Source organism: Pelodiscus sinensis, chromosome 16, assembly GCF_049634645.1.
Source record: "Pelodiscus sinensis isolate JC-2024 chromosome 16, ASM4963464v1, whole genome shotgun sequence".
Classification (NCBI taxonomy): Eukaryota; Metazoa; Chordata; order Testudines; family Trionychidae; genus Pelodiscus; species Pelodiscus sinensis.
In genome coordinates, this window is record NC_134726.1 from 30,785,139 (window position 1) to 30,801,744 (window position 16,606).

Genomic DNA, 16,606 nt, shown 5'->3' on the forward strand with positions numbered 1-16,606 from the left:
CCTGTGCTCTCTCTCTCTCTCTTCCCTGCCCCCAAATCTTGGGGCAGAAGCAGAGCTCGGAATGATTGCAAGTGACACTCCTACTCACCGCTCTGATGGCACCGGTTAACAAGGGACACAGTGCCTTAAGTTCTAAAGCATCCTTATCCCCGGAAGGAAACACATTGGCTGCTTTGCTGTCCGTATCCGTCTGGGCGTCCCTCCCTGGCAGTGGGGCCATACTGATGAACTACGCACCGGCTCAATAGCCTACTACAAATTTAGGGACCAGAGTAGTAAGACGCCTTTGCAGAATGCTGAATTCCAGGTGTGTCCAAGCCCCTCAAATCTTAAAACATCCCAATGGAGGCTGTAAAATCTCTCCCCACGTGTGGCCAATTCCCATCCCCTAGTCTAGCTGGCTTCAATACTGGGGCATTTGAGGTCTGTTCGCTTTGGTTAATGAATACACACAAAGTATTCAAGGGCAGTCTGGGAGAAGGCCTGCCCCTCCCACGAATGTCTCACACACCTTTGTCCATGAGCTGGTTGAAGAGCAGCGTGTTGGAGAAGAAGAAGAGGTAGGCAAACATCTGGGAGGCTATTTCAGGGTGCACTTCGTACTGGTGGAGAAGGTCTAGAGCAGCCTGGTAGATCAACACGATTCTGCGTATTTCTTCAGGCAGCTGGGGCGATGCCCGCCAACCTTCCTGACCCTCGCTCTGGAAGGGGTTACACTCCAGGAGGGCAGGCAGAGATACGTACAGAGACTGGACAGGGAAAAGATAAGACATAAACACAGCCATGATTCAAGTCGCTGGAGATTTACTGTGGGGAGCAATTCCGCACTGGCCAGTGACTGAAACAGGTCTTCAGAATTGCTTGTTTCCGTGATCCTATAATCAGTTCAAACCTTGCTATTCTCAAACAAAGAAGGGTATATTTCTTGGCCCCCTCCTGGATTAACCCCTTCTGACCTGCAAGCCTGCTCAGCCCTGTCTATAAGCACTAATACAACACCCGACAAGGGTCTCTGTCAGGAGAAACACATGGAATGTCAGATACAAAGTACTGTAGCTATTAAGTAAAATAAATATGCCAGTTCTGTGCACCCACTTGGGTAACTGAAGATCTATTACACATGCTGTCGTGATTATGAGGGTTAGCCAGCAGCCTGGGGATTAAGGGGTTAACTACACCTAGCCAGGTGGAGTGGCCAATAGGAATGTAGGTGGGACTTTCAAACTGGGACAAAGGAATTGGTCTCTCTGGGCGAGTCCTCTGCAGCTACAGAGAGGGACAAACATGTCTCTCTCTCCAAGAAATAATTCTTCACTTTCTGAAAGTAGGGTAAAGTTTAGATAGTTTCGTTAGGTTTTATTGTTTTAAGTGTGGGGAATGGGACCTGATATCTGGCACTGCTTAAGAGATGTTTGGCTTTTTTTAACTAAGTTCTAGCCTATGGTGGAATTCCTCCATGGCTGTGTCTAAACTGGCCAGTTTTTCCGGAAAATCAGCCGCTTTTCCGGAAAAACTTGCCAGCTGTCTACACTGGCCACTTGAATTTCTGCAAAAGCACTGCCTTGCATGGTGTCAAGTATCAGAGGGGTAGCCGTGTTAGTCTGAATCTGCAAAAGCGACGAGGAGTCCTGTGGCACCTTATAGACTAACTGAAGTGTAGGAGCATAAGCTTTCGTGGGCAAAGACCCACTTCGTCAGATGCATGTAGTGGAAATTTCCAGAGGCAGGAATAAATATGCAGGCCAGGATCAGGCTGGAGATGACCAGGTGGATCCAATCAAGGAGGATGAGGCCCACTTCTAGCAGCTGATCTGGAGGTGTGAATTCCAAGAGAGCAGAAGCTGCTTTTGTAGTTAGCAAGCCATTCACAGTCTTTGTTTAATCCGGAGTTGATTGTGTCAAACTTAAAGATGAACTGTAGCTCAGCAGTTTCTCTTTGAAGTCTGGTCCTGAAGTTTTTTTGCTGCAGGATGGCTACTTTTAGATCTGCAATTGTGTGTCCAGGAAGATTGAAATGTTCCCCTACAGGTTTCAATCTTCCTGGACACACAATTGCAGATCTAAAAGTAGCCATCCTGCAGCAAAAAAACTTCAGGACCAGACTTCAAAGAGAAACTGCTGAGCTACAGTTCATCTTTAAGTTTGACACAATCAACTCTGGATTAAACAAAGACTGTGAATGGCTTGCTAACTACAAAAGCAGCTTCTGCTCTCTTGGAATTCACACCTCCAGATCAGCTGCTAGAAGTGGGCCTCATCCTCCTTGATTGGATCCACCTGGTCATCTCCAGCCTGATCCTGGCCTGCATATTTATTCCTGCCTCTGGAAATTTCCACTACATGCATCTGACGAAGTGGGTCTTTGCCCACGAAAGCTTATGCTCCTACACTTCAGTTAGTCTATAAGGTGCCACAGGACTCCTCGTCGCTTTCGCAAAAGCACTGACTTCCTACTGTAAGAAATCAGTGCTTCTTGCGGAAATACTATGCTGCTCCCGTTTGGGCAAAAGTCCTTTTGCGCAAAACTTTTGCACAAAAGGGCCAGTGTAGACAGCTCTGATTTGTTTTCCGCAAAAAAAGCCCCGATTGAGAAAATGGCGATCAGGGTTTTTTTGAAGAAAAGTGCATCTAGATTAGCCCGGACACTTTTCCGCAAAAAGTGCTTTTGCGGAAAAGCGTCCGTGCCAATCTAGACGCTCTGTTCCGAAAATGCTTTTAACGGAAAACTTTTCTGTTAAAAGCATTTCCGGAAAATCATGCCAGTCTAGACGTAGCCCATGAGTATATTTTGTTACCTTCCTGTCTAATCATTAAGCTTGCAATAGGAATATTTTTGTAACAATAAAAGTTTTCTCTTTTCTTTTAATTAACCTGGCATTGGTTAATTGTTTGCCCTGATTTTTATTCTAGGGATGAGATTTCCCAAATGATCTTTCCCCTAATCTCGTTATTAATATTTGGGTGGTGGCAGCAGAAGTTTTATTCCCAAAATCTAGGGTTTTAAGATTTTGGGGGAAGTTTTATACCAAAGCCTAGTAGATAAGGTTTTGGGGTACACTTGCTGGCCCCCACTTCTGCATTTATTATGCCAGAGTGGAGAAGGAGCCATGACACATGCTATGAAAAAAAAAGGCACAAGACAAAAGAAGTATCCAATTAGAGACTCTTTCCTTTATGCAAATCAGGAAGATTGAAAAGCAGTGTCCAATCAGAGCTTTTGCTAGGTATGTACATGCGAGAGGATGAATGTCAACCAATCAGAGAGAGGGAGAGGCAGGGAGCATAATGGGACAATCTTTCCACAGAGGTGGGAGGAAAAGGGCTACAAATAGAATCAAGAAGAAAAATAGTCCATGTCCCAGTGGGAGGCCACATCTGTAATCACCAGACCTGGCAGAGGGAGCTGGCAGAAAGGCAGCGTCATCGGGCAAGTCTAACTTCTCTTTCAATGGAAACAAGTCCCCGCCCTGCAGACACAAGCAGCCTTTCTCTGTGCCCACACTGCACACACTGTTACGTGCACCTTAATGAGCCCTTGCAATAAAGTTTCCCTCAAGAGGCCTAATGGAGAGAGGCCAGAAGGCATATTTCCATCATGTGCATGAATCAGTTCATTATACTCATTATACTGTACAGTAAATCGCAAACCAGCTGAGGACGGTTGGACGAGCTATTCCCATCTACTCTTTCTGCTGATATGTGGCTTACTCATTTCCTCCTGGCTGCCTACATCCTGGTCTGTTGCTTCCGAGTCCAAAGCCGTGCAGAGAAATGTTCCGTCGTAATGGAACACTCTCCTCAGCTGTGACTATCATTGATCCAAAGGAAAATGAATCCCAACGTTACAAGGAGTGAGGGAGAACAAAGATGGGTCATGATACTGATGGTGCAGCCTTAGCTAAGCCATTCACCACTGGGAACACTGCAGTGAGCAAATGCCTGCCTAGGAAACAATGCTACTGTTCATCCTTCAGGGACATCTCCGACTGATGCCTGCCAAGGTGCCTGATGTGCCCTTGCTGAAAATCACCTGCCAGGGTGATCATACTAAAACTCACCCAGTTTGCTGTCTAGATTCAGTGTAGCATCTTTTAAAGATCATGAGGTGCTTACACGCTATGGTAACGGGGGAGAGGGGGAATACATATTAGTAAATAGCATTCGAGCAGCTGGCAATCCTTAATGGATTTTATCCTCACACCCCACCTGAGAGGTGAGTATGTAGCCTCCCCGTTTTACAGGGTACATCAAAAGACTAGTCTAAGGTCAGGCTGCAAGGCTACAGCTGAGCTGTGACTTTCACCTACACCCCTGAGTGCCAGTCTCCTGCTCTATGTCTAGACTGCAAGTTCATAGGGGAAAAGTCTCTCTCGGACTACATGTGTGTGCCATGCCTGGCCCAGTGGGGTCTGGATTCTGGCTGAGTGCTCTTGGAGCTGGTGTAAGAGAAGAAAACAACAGCTCAACAACTGGGGCAAGTGAAGGGCCGCTCAAAATCATCTATGTGTTTTTTTAAAAAGCAACCAGTTTGATCATTTCTGACCCCTCAAAAAGTCACATCTGACCTTGAGATTTACTCTCCAGAGACTAAGGAAAGCCAGAGAAAGTCAAATTCCCTGGTGCCTGCCTTTCTAGTACTGCATCCTTGAGATCGGAGATTCTTAATACAGAGGAGGCTTGAAGAAACCAGTGTATGTGCTAGAACTCAGCAGTAAGAAGAACCTGCTGTCCCAGAGAGGATGGAGAGGGACGTGCTCAGCTGACAGACTCTCCCCCGCCTCCGCTTTGATTCCCAGTGAGATACCATCAGCATAAAGCTCCTCCTCTCCCTTGGCTCGGGCCCTCTGGATTAGGCTATGCATTAGTGGGAATGAGAGGGAGGACTCGGGGTGCACGTACCTTGGAGATATAGTAGACACACTGCTGAAAAGTATACATAATCACTTCCTCTAGGACCGTCATGGCTTCCTCGCTGGCTGTGATGGTTGAGGAGAACAGAGACTCCTTAGAACCTAAAGGACAAAGACAGCAATGGAACGCATCAGAGCACAGGGCTCCAAACCAGACTACCGGGTCTGTTATTTTAGTAGAACAGTCCCTCTGCGAGTCCACTGGTGCTGCTGTATTTCATTATGCAAAGTCCACTGACCGGTGTCGAACTGTCCTGGGGGGCTGGTGGTTCCTGTGTGGGACTGGGCGCCAGAATTTTAGGATTCTGTTCCTAACTCTTCCACCGAGCAAATCGCAGCTTCTTTGTGCCTCAGCACAAAAAGGGGGGTAGTTATCCTCTGTGCTTTCTCAGGAAGGAGACGATCCCTAATTTAGCGATAGTGGTAAAATGCATTCGGTTGCTGGGTGGAAAGCGCTATACAATATACAGAGCTCTTGATTAACAGCATGTGGTGGTAACTATTCCCGACTGGGAGGCGTAACTTACACGGCTGTCTCCCGATGTCTCCGAACAGTGAGGACTATTTCGGAGACCTGGAGAGACGCTTGCAGGGAGGAGGACGGATGCCTGAATTATTTCCTACAGACACTCCCAAATGGAAAAAAATCAGGTCGCAGATGCCTGCTTGGGACATTCACAAGTATGCACAACTTGCACTACTCTACCTGGCCACTTGGTGTCCCCATTGCACTAGTGAAATTAAAGCTGAAGGAACATGGGTCTGGCTTGACTTTAAGAAGCTGGCAGCTCAAGAGGGCTCTTTTAGGGCAGAGGTTCAGAACGAGACGCCTTTCCCATCTGAAGCCATTTGAATGCCCAAGGAGACAGCGCTCCTGTTCCCTTGCACGGGCCAGGGTGCAGATACACTGGCTGGGCCAGGCTGAACCTCCCTGTTTATTGCCAGGATGAATGTAAGGCGGCAGTCACAGCCCCGATGAATTGAAGGCAGCAGCCTCCAGGGCTGTGACTGCCGCTCCCTGAATTCGCTCCAAGTCAGGAAAACTAACCTAGCTGCCAGCATCACCCTGCCCATTAGTCAGTCTCCAGAGCAGTGAGGGGCAAACCCCCATGAGTATCTCCCCCTTCCTCTCAGTGGGCCACCAGATGGTCGTAACCAAGACAGTCTCCCGGGATTGGGGAGTTTTGCTCACGGCGCTTGCGTACCTCCAATTTGTGGGCTGTGCGGACTGAACCATCGCAGCGCGTTGACTGGAGGCAGAGGGCGCGCACGGCTCGTACCGCCAATGTTGGGCACAATCTCCATGCGCCTCATGTCATGTGCCCCTGCTTTACGTGCCTGTCACTTGAGTCATAAAAAATCTGCGCGGCCCAAAGCCAGTGGAATCTGGCATCCCTGCGCGTGGGTCCAACAAAATGTCTCATGGGCCACACATAGAACCCTGGTGGGCCGCATGTAGCCTTCAGGCTGCACGTTGCTCACTGGATGGCAAAAGGGGCAACCGCCCCAGGCCCAGCAATTCAAAAGGGTCCAGGGCTTCTGGCCTCCATCCCAGGCCTTTTAAATCACTGCTGGTGCCCCAGGCAGTGCTGTGCAGCTGGCAAGGGGCGGCTACCCCATCTGTACTGCCCCTTCCTCCTGAGGCCCCGTCCCTCCTGGGAGCATGCAGCCCAGTCACTCCCACCTTCCCCAAGGGCCCTGCAATTCTGTTGGCCCCTCTGTGCCCTGGAGATAATACAAATTCACACTGGCTGGGGGAGCCATTCCAGGAGGCCATGTCCGAAATCAAAAACTCCAACCCTGCCTTTGGCTGGTGCCTTTGCCTGCATCTCCCTTAAAGACGTGAACCGGCACCTCACTTTCCTTGCTGCATTGTGAGCAGGGAGCGACAGAAATCCCAATCTAAAAGCCTTAGCAGTGGCTGCTAAACAAACACATGGGTGAAGACAGGCTGCGGGGGTAATATTTCCCCTCCAGGCTAACATTTTTCTTCTAGCAATGCTTCAGTTTCAGTCCAGATTTGCAGCTCTGCCTGTCTCATCTGCTGACTATTTGTGCAGCTGGATGAAGTACTTTCCAAGCCCTGCTTTGCATTTGGATCAGAAGAGGAGGTCTCGATGGCTGCCAAACTAGCCCCGCCCCCAGGTTCCTCTGATGTGGAATCAGAAGGCGGGAAATTCCATGACATCATCCACCTGAGCATTCCTCCAGTCCCACAGGCAGACGGTTGGTTCGTGAGGGACTTTTCAGCCACACACACTTAGGGGGTCGTTCAGGGGGGAAAGTTGATGCAGTTTTAAGGCTCAGGAAAGTGAGGGGCTGACAAGACTGAATCAACCCATGTGTCATGAAGGCAGGAGAATTGTAAACTGTCACACACACACAGCTCTGCTTAATGCATCCAAATCCTGGCCTAAGCCTTGCTTGCTATTTCAACAGCAGGACCCCTCATTGCTCTGCCAAGACACCTTAGTCTCAATCTGCTATTCTAATCCGGATCTATTTGGAACTCAGACCACTAATCACCCTGGTCTCTAGCAAGGCTGGCAAATACCTACTCCAGAGCAGGCTGAGACCGCACAAACGCATTTCACTTGTGACCTAAGGTTGTTGCAAACCTACGTTTCCGACGTCACAAGCTATTGAAAGCATTGAAAAACCTGGCCCTAACAAGGTTTTCAAATCTGATGTGAAAAATAACCTTCTTCTTTCTCTGCAGAAGAAAACCTTGAGTGCTTTGACTGAAGCAACTTAAAATGCAAGCCCAATGCAGGATTTCAAGCCAGAAAATAAAGAGATGGCCCAGCATCATGGACAAACATAGTCAGAGCATGTTATAAACACTTTTGATCACATGCCAGGAGGTGGGGGTGACTGCAGAGAGGGGTATGAAGACACATTAGATAGCCCTTCCTGTGACCCATGTGCTCAGATTAAGGAAGCCCTTGATAATACATCTGGCCCTGAGCAACTGCCACTCAAACTCCCCTCCAGTTGCTCAGCTGTAGTAGGAATACTATGTAGTAGGAAGCCAGTCTCCTGTTTTGTTAGCGATCCATTTGGGCACTGGTGCTGATTTCTGTGAATCTATTTTTAAGTATTCACCGAAAAGTATTCACTTGCATGCTGATGTGGTCACCTCATCTTGAAAAAGATACCTTGGCACTGGAGAAAACATCAGAAAAGGGCAACAAATTGCTTAGGGAGTTATGAAAGGGCAGCTATATAAGGAGAGATTAACAAACTGGGACTTCTCAGCTTCAAAAAGAGACGACTAAGGGAGGATATGATAAAGGTCTGCCTGATGTGGAGAAAGTAAATAAGGAAAAGTTATGTGCTTGTTCCCATAACACAAGAACTAGGGGTCACCCAATGAAATTATAGGTAGCAGGTTTAAAACAAACAAAAGGAAGTATTTCATCACACAATGCACAGCTAACCTATGGAACTCCTTGCCAGAGGATGTTGTGAAGACCGGGTTCAAAAAAGAGCTAGATAAATTCATGGAGGATAGATCCATCAATGGCTATTAGCCAGAATGGACAGGGATGGGTATCCCTAGCCTCTGTTTGTCAGGAGTGGGACCATTTCATAGAATCATAGAATAATAGGACTGGAAGGGACCTCAAGAGGTCATCGAGTCCAGCCCCCCGCCCTCAAGGCAGGACCAAGCTCCACCTACACCATCCCTGACAGATGTCTATCTAACCTGTTCTTAAATATCTCCAGAGAGGGAGATTCCACCACCTCCCTTGGCAATTTATTCCAATATTTGACCACCCTGACAGTTAGGAATTTTTTCCTAATGTCCAATCTAAACCTCCCCTGCTGCACTTTAAGCCCATTACTCCTTGTCCTGTCCTCAGAAACCAAGAGGAACAAATTTTCGCCTTCCTCCTTGTGACACCCTTTTAGATATTTGAAAACCGCTATCATGTCCCCCCTTAATCTTCTTTTTTCCAAACTAAACAAGCCCAGTTCATGAAGCCTGGCTTCATAGGTCATGTTCTCTAGACCTTTAATCATTCTTGTCGCTCTTCTCTGTACCCTTTCCAATTTCTCCACATCTTTCTTGAAATGTGGCGCCCAGAACTGGACACAGTACTCCAGCTGAGGCCTAACTAGTGCAGAGTAGAGCGGCAGAATGACTTCACGAGTTTTGCTTACAACACACCTGTTGATACAACCTAGAATCATATTTGCTTTTTTTGCAACAGCATCACACTGTTGACTCATATTCAACTTGTGGTCCACTATGACCCCTAGATCCCTTTCTGCCATGCTCCTTCCTAGACAATCGCTTCCCATCTTGTATGTATGGAACTGATTGTTCCTTCCTAAGTGGAGCACTTTGCATTTCTCTTTATTAAACCTCATCCTGTTTACCTCTGACCATTTCTCTAACTTGCTAAGGTCATTTTGAATTATGTCCCTATCCTCCAAAGAAGTCACAACCCCACCCAGTTTGGTATCATCTGCAAACTTAATAAGCGTACTCTCTATCCCAATATCTACATCATTGATGAAGATATTGAACAGTACGGGTTCCAAAACAGACCCTTGAGGAACTCCACTTGTTATCCCTTTCCAGCAGGATTTAGAACCGTTAACAACAACTCTCTGACTACGGTTATCCAGCCAATTATGCACCCACCTTATCGTGGCCCTATCTAAGTTATATTTGCCTAGTTTATCAATAAGTCATCAATTTGATGACTACCTGTTCTATTCATTCCCTCTGGGGCGCCTGGGATTGGCCACTGTTGGAAGACAGGAAACTGGGCTAGATGGACCTTTGGTCTGACCCAGTATGGCCGTTTTTATGTTCTCATAATTTCAAAATTAATTTTCAGCCTATGGGCTGGTTCACAAACTGCTTTGATTACACTGTACCCATTATTTGTGTTGCTTGACTGGTCATCTAAATCACATGGGATCAGTTAAGTCTGGAAAACAGAGTAACAAATTTTCTGGCACAAGTTTTCTGGCAAATATTAATTTGTGCTAAGATTCATGACGTTTCTGGGATTAACAAGCAGCTTCATGAAACTCAGGTCATCCAGATACACATGGATGACATGTCCCCAACACAGCAGCGAATTGACCATGGGGCTTTTATTCACTAAAATATGCCCAAATCAGGGTTGTTGTTTTTGTAACTATTCAAACTGCTCTAATTTTGGGATAGAATTGCTCACACAGCAAGGTCTAAACACCTGAATTTCCCAAGGGTATAGCACTTGTCTCTAGTGCATATCACCTGAGTGGAAGAGCAATGCAAATTCAACAAAGATGTTAAAAACGTGCGAGGAGAAACACCCGCACATATAGAATGGAAGGGGGAGCACAGGGTTTCTCATCCTTGTGCATGCCTGGAACCCCCCGTCTCTTGCTAAGCTCCCTCCGCATGAAGCAATCTGGGAAGGGCAGAGTTTCCTGGTCTCCACAGACGCATGATTCCTGGTCTCCACAGACGCATAGAAATGAAGAAGAAGGGAACAGGTGTAGGAAAAAACCTCTAAAGTTGAAGGAGTTGCTCGTTCACCAGCCTGTGGTTTCAGTGAGCTGGCTAGAGTTTGAAAATCAAAAGTATTTCGCTTACTTTTTTTCTTTTTAAAAATCTTCCCACAGATATTTCCTGTGGGAAGTCAAGAGGCCAAAAGACTGACTTTTAACCTTTCCCTCACCCTCTCATTTATGTTATTTCTTCCTCTCCTGATTCACCAAAATCTGCCCAGGCATGAGATATATTTAGATGACACTCTACGATGCTCCCTCCTCTACCCAAACCACCCCACACACACACTGAGCAGCAGCAGGGGTGCCATTTCAGATTTTGGTGGGCGACAGGCAACCTGGGCATACCTTGATAAGGGGGGAGAGAGTGAAAGCATGGGTGGGGGGGACAGACTGAGGACAGCGGCTTCAGCAGTGTTACTGAGCATGCTCAATACAAGCCAAACAGCAAATGGGGGAGGGGACCGACTCCATTCACCCTCTCCCCTTCCCCCCACTCCCGCCCCACACACACATATCATCTCTTGCTAGGGTTACTAAAGCACTGGAAAACTCTAGGTTTTGGGGGCAGATAACTTGGCAGTTAGCTAGCAGGAGCACTGTATCTAATTCCCAGATAAAAGAAAGAAAATGTAAATAAATATTAGACCCAGTGAGCTCTAATATTAACAGTCTGACATGTTGAGGCAAACCACTTGAGGGACACTGGTTAGCCTTAAAATATTAATAAATATTCTTACTGTCCTTACTTTCTTACTAACTGCAGAAAGCATAAGAACAGCCATACTGGGTCAGATCAATGGTCCATCTATCCCAGTATCCTGTCTCTCAACAGTGGCCAATGCTTCAGAAGGCATGAACAGGAGAGGCATTCCTCAAATGTTCCATCCCCTGTCGCCCATTCACAGTTTCTGGTCCATAGAAGCTAGGGACACCATTCCTTCCCATTCTGGCTAGTAGCCATTGATGGATCTATCCTCCTTGAAGTTATTTTTTTCTTATTGGAACCCTATTATCATTTGGGCCTATCCACCATTTCCTGGCAAAGAGTTCCACTGGTTGACTGTGAAAAAATAATTTGTTTTAAATCTGCTACCTATACATTTAACTGAATGAGGTTCTTGTGTTATGTTAGCGAAGGAGTAAATAACATTTTCTTAATCTATTTTTCCACGTCATTCATGATTTTCTAGACCTCTAACATATCCCCCCATCCTCAATATAGCCATTTATTTTCCAATCTGAAAAGTTTCACTCTTGTTAATCTCTCCTCATATGGAAGCTGTTCCCTACCTCTAATCACTTCTGGTGCTCTTTCTGTGCCTTTTCCAAATACAATCTATCTTTTTTCAGATGGAGTGGCCAAATCTGCATTCAGTCTTCAAGATATGGGCATACCATGACTTTATATAGAGGCAATATGCTATTTTCTGTCTTATTATCTATTCTTTTCCTAATGATTCCCAGTGTTCCATTAGTTTTTTCTTTTTTAACCTGCCACTGCATATTGAGCAGATGTTTTCAGGGAACTATTCACAATGATTCCAAAATCTCTTTCTTGAGTGTTAACAGCTAATTTAGACCTGACCATTTTTGTATGTATAGTTGGGATTATATTTTTCCACGTGCATTACTTTGCATTTATCAACACCGAATTCCATCTGCCCTTCTGTTGCCCAATCACCTAGTTTTTTTGTGAGATCCTTGTGTAACTCTTTGCAGTCAGTTTTGGACTTGGCAATTTTGTAGTATCTGCGAATTTTGCCACCTCACTATTTACCCCTTTTTCAAGAACATTTATAAATTTAACAGCGCATGTGCAAATGCAAATCCCAGCAGCCCAACACTCATTCCTACTCCCCCTTTCACCACCATCTTTTAAGTACCTGGCAATGTTTGCATGATGATCTAATGATTTTTCAATTGCTGGAATGACCAGCCTTGTGTTATTCTTAATCATCTGCCACCCTCGTTTTATAACAAACTCCCTGCCCCAAAAGCAAAGCTGCAAGCAGCTCACACTCTGTTGCATTTAAGAACTGCCTCTGGAGCCAGGGCATGCAGACTTCAAGTATGAAATCCAGGGGTTCAAACGTCAGGGGGGCTACTGACTCCTTGACCACCCCTTAAATTGCACCCTTGAGCATCAACTTGTCCGTTCAGGATGGTCCCAATTCAGCCATCCAGCTCAATTCACTTAAACACCAGCTTAAATTTTGCCACAGGCATACATTCCATTGATATCAATGGGATTTAAGAATGGGCTGAAAGTTAAACAGGTGCCAAAGTTCTTTGCTGAACTGGGCTGGATTTACACACTCACTTAAATGATTCGCTGAAATAGGACCTGAAATGGGCATGTGTAAATCGCTCTCCCTTATAATTTGCCTGGAGTTTTAAGCAAATGTTGCTCATGTCACAAACCCAGATTTCTGCCTTTACTTGCATGCTCGCTGCTTCACTCTTGCACATGCCATGAACTTCACTCTCCCAGAGACCATTCCCACCAGGGGAACAGACCTATTTAAAGAATATTCTCTCTAGACAGCAACCCAAATCCAGCTGTTCCCACCGATTATAGCCCAGGAGGGAGCAAATGCCACCAGCCATGGAAGACAGATGTCCCGGAATCTCTCTGGGGATATTAAAGAGGAATGCAAGCAGGTGTTTGTCTCTCTGGCTACGTATACACTGCAGATATTTGTCAGCAGAGAGTAAGCTAATGAAGCGCTCATTAGCATTTGTCATACTGTCATTTGCATATTCTGTGCCGATGCTTTTTGCACAAGAGGTTTTTGTGCAAAACCAAGCAGTGTAGATGGGTCCGTTTTGAGCAAAAAACTCTTTTGCCCAAGATCCCTTATGCCTCAAAATAGGAGGTATATGGGATCTTGCACAAAAGGTTTTTTTTGTGCAAAATGGACCCATCTACACTGCTTGTTTTTGCGCAAAAACCTCTTGTGCAAAAAGCATCGGCAGAGAATATGCAAATGACAGTGCGACAAATGCTAATGAGCGCTTCATTATCATACTCTCTGCCAACAAATACCTGCAATGTAGACGTAGCCTGAGACCCTGCAGCTACTAAGCGCCAGCAAAGGAAGGAGAAGATCCACGCTAGAGAAGGAGGAGGTGGTGCTATCGAACAGAAAGATTCAGGATTCACAGAACATTGATTAGCTGCTGCAAAGAGAGCGGCTTGGCCCATCGCCAATTTAAGCAGAATTCTCCTGGGTAACTGTCATCCACCTGGAGCAACAAGCTAGCATTCTGCATGTTGAAGGTTTTTCTCTCTTTCCTCCAGTCCCACTGTCATCTTCCTTGATTTTTCATTCCTTGTAGACTTGCTGGCATGGTAACTATATTTCACATTTCTCTATAATCTCGGCTAGCTGAGCATCACCCATCTCTCTCATCTCTGTAGACTGTCCTTAGGTGAATCCATAGTAAGGCTGTTCTCAGTAGTGACAGATGGCAGAACAAGGAGCAATGGCCTCAAGTTGTGGTGGGAGAGGTGCAGGTTGGATATTAGGAAAAACTATTTCACTAGGAGAATGGTGAAGCACTGGAACGGGTTACCTAGGGAAGTGGTGGAGTCTCCATCATGTTTAAGTCTCGTCTTGACAAAGTCCTGGGTAGGTTGATTTAGTTGGGATTGGTCCTGCCTGGATCGGGGGCTGGACTTGATGGCCTTCTGAGGTCTCTTCCAGCTCTATGGTTCTTTGATTCTATGATTCTATGATAATACGCCAGTAAAGAGACCCATCCTGATAGGTGTTAGTTTTGCCAGCTACACCCTAACTGACATCACTTAGGGTATGTCTACACTAGCCCCCTAGTTCAATCTAGGGAGGCTAATGAGGGCGACCGAAATTGCAAATGAAGTGCGGGATTTAAACATCCCCTGCTTCATTAGCATGTTCCCGGCCGGTCGCCATTTTAGAAATTGACTAGCCCGAATAACTGCCTGCATCTACACGCTGCAGTGAAATGGGATTCCAAATTAAAGCCCTAACTCGAATTAGCTGGTAAACTTCATTGCAGGAGGAATAACAGCTAATTCAAGTTAGGGCTTTAATTTGGAATCCCATTTCACTGCCACATGTAGATGTGGGCAATTACTTCGGGCTAGTCAATTTCTAAAATGGCAATCGGCCGGGAACATGCTAATGAAGCGCGGGATATTGAACTAGGGGGCTAGTGTAGACATACCCTTAGTAATAATACTTCCAATATTGGTTGTTTCCCATGTTACTGGATAGAACTGGCTTTAAAAAATAAATTTCAAATTTCTTTTGTCAAAAAACACGGACAAAGTTTTACAAGTTGTTCTGTGAAAAGCATCCCTGCTTTTCAGCCAACCCAACCCCAGCATTTGTGAACAGACATTTCTGTGCATCAGTATGCTTCTCCTTCATCTTCAGTTTCAAAACGACTCAATCTTTTTGCCCTGTGTGCTCTCTCTGCCTTTTCTCACTCACTTTAAAGCCGACCCAAGAATACTTAGCCATGCTGTGTCCAAGAATGACCCAAGATTTCCCTGAGTGATGCAGAAACAGACTTATGATCCGATAAGTGGATATTCCAATGAGAAGAAAATCCATTCTAAAGCTGCCTTTTACCAACAGAGAGAAACTGACCAAGGATGTGAGAATAATAAGGAAGCTACTTGAATTCAGACTAGCACGGACTGGATTCACAGAATGCAGCTGTACTAGGGCATTACTAGGCAAGGAGGAATGAAGATACGGTGAGATCTTTTCCCTGTGGAAATCAATGGGAGTTTTGCCATTGACTTCAGTGGAGCTGCCATCTGACCCCAGTGAATAAGGCCAGTGGAAGGAAGTCATGACACCCAGCAATGCAGAAAGCCGCTGGGCCATCCTAAAAAATGCCACAATGGAGAAGAAAAAGACTGCTGTGCCAGCAAGGCTTCATAAAAGGTTGTCCGAAGAGAAGAACACACAATGATGGCAATGGTACTGCAATGGAAGAGTGGCATGATGAGCAAAGAAGAAGAGAGAGACCATTAGGAATGGCCAACTACCAACAAGGACTGTAAAACCAGAGGGAGCGACTTTTACAAATCTACCCAGAGGGATAGTGTCGATGCCCAGTCCCTGTGTTCTACTGGGGTGGACGGGCAATAAAAAATGAGGAAGAAAAGCAAGGGGGGATTTTCAAAATCATTCTGCATTTGCCTAGCTCAGTGGCTCTCAACAAGGGGTACTTATACCCTTGGGGGTACACAGAGGTCTTCCCCGGGGTACATCAGCGTATCTAAGCATTTGCTCAGTGTTACAACAAGCTACATGAAAAGCACTAGCGAAGTCAGTACAAAGTAAAATTTCATACGATGACTTATTTATACTGTGCTGTGCACTGTACCCTGAAGTATAAGTACAATATTTATATTCCAGTTGATTTATTTTATAATGGTATGGTAAAAATGAGAAAGTGAGCAATTTCTCAGGCATAGCAGCCTGCCTGACTCTGGGAGCAAGGAGATGTAAGTGAGATGAAACTTGGGGGGGGGGGGGTACACAAGACCATCAGACTCCGGAAAGGGGTTCAGCAGTCTGGCATGGTGGAGAGCTGCCAGTAGTGCGGTCTGTGGGAGCCTGGCCATTTAAAGCAGCAGGAGCAGAGTTGGGCCAACCCTGAGTGCTTTTGACAAGTCTCCCTGTAAATTAACACAGACTCAGCAATGGTGAGAAACGTAAAGAAAACCAAGTGGGGTGACTGGAAGCTTACGCAAACAGCGAGGAAGAGCAGGGCTGGCCATATGATGGTGGGGAGGCCACCAGGCTGCTAGAAAACCCAGAGAGAGATTCAAAGACCCAATCCATTTCAGGATCTTGCCTTGACATCGTACCGAGCCCTGCCAGGGATGAAGTGAACCCCAACTCCAAAGGTTTTATCATTTCACGTTCCCAGCAGCAGCTCATGTGCACCCTGCACTTCGTTAGGATAGCAGTATTTTTAGCTGACGGGCACATTTTTTTGGAACTCTCACTGGTTAAGAATGCACCCTCTGTCCTACCCTCCCACCCACACGTCGGTCTTTACATCTCGTATCAGCATGGGAACCAAGATAGCACAGGACGTGGAGAGCGTCCAGCACCCAGATGGTTTGGCTCTTGAGCACTTTGCTCCCTCTCCCTCCGAGAGGAATGAGA

General features: G+C 46.1%; 1 protein-coding gene across 6 annotated transcripts in view; it reads right to left on the minus strand.

Annotated features, from left to right (window-relative positions):
• RADIL (Rap associating with DIL domain) overlaps window positions 1–16,606 on the minus strand; it is a 91,941-nt gene that overhangs the window by 19,901 nt on the left and 55,434 nt on the right. For all 6 annotated transcript variants that reach the window (XM_075899648.1, XM_075899645.1, XM_075899647.1 and 3 more), the window contains 2 exons: window positions 4,900–5,012; window positions 512–749 (listed from right to left, as the gene is read on the minus strand). In XM_075899648.1, the coding sequence (XP_075755763.1) occupies window positions 512–749; window positions 4,900–5,012 (351 nt within the window). The remainder of the gene's footprint in view (window positions 1–511; window positions 750–4,899; window positions 5,013–16,606) is intronic.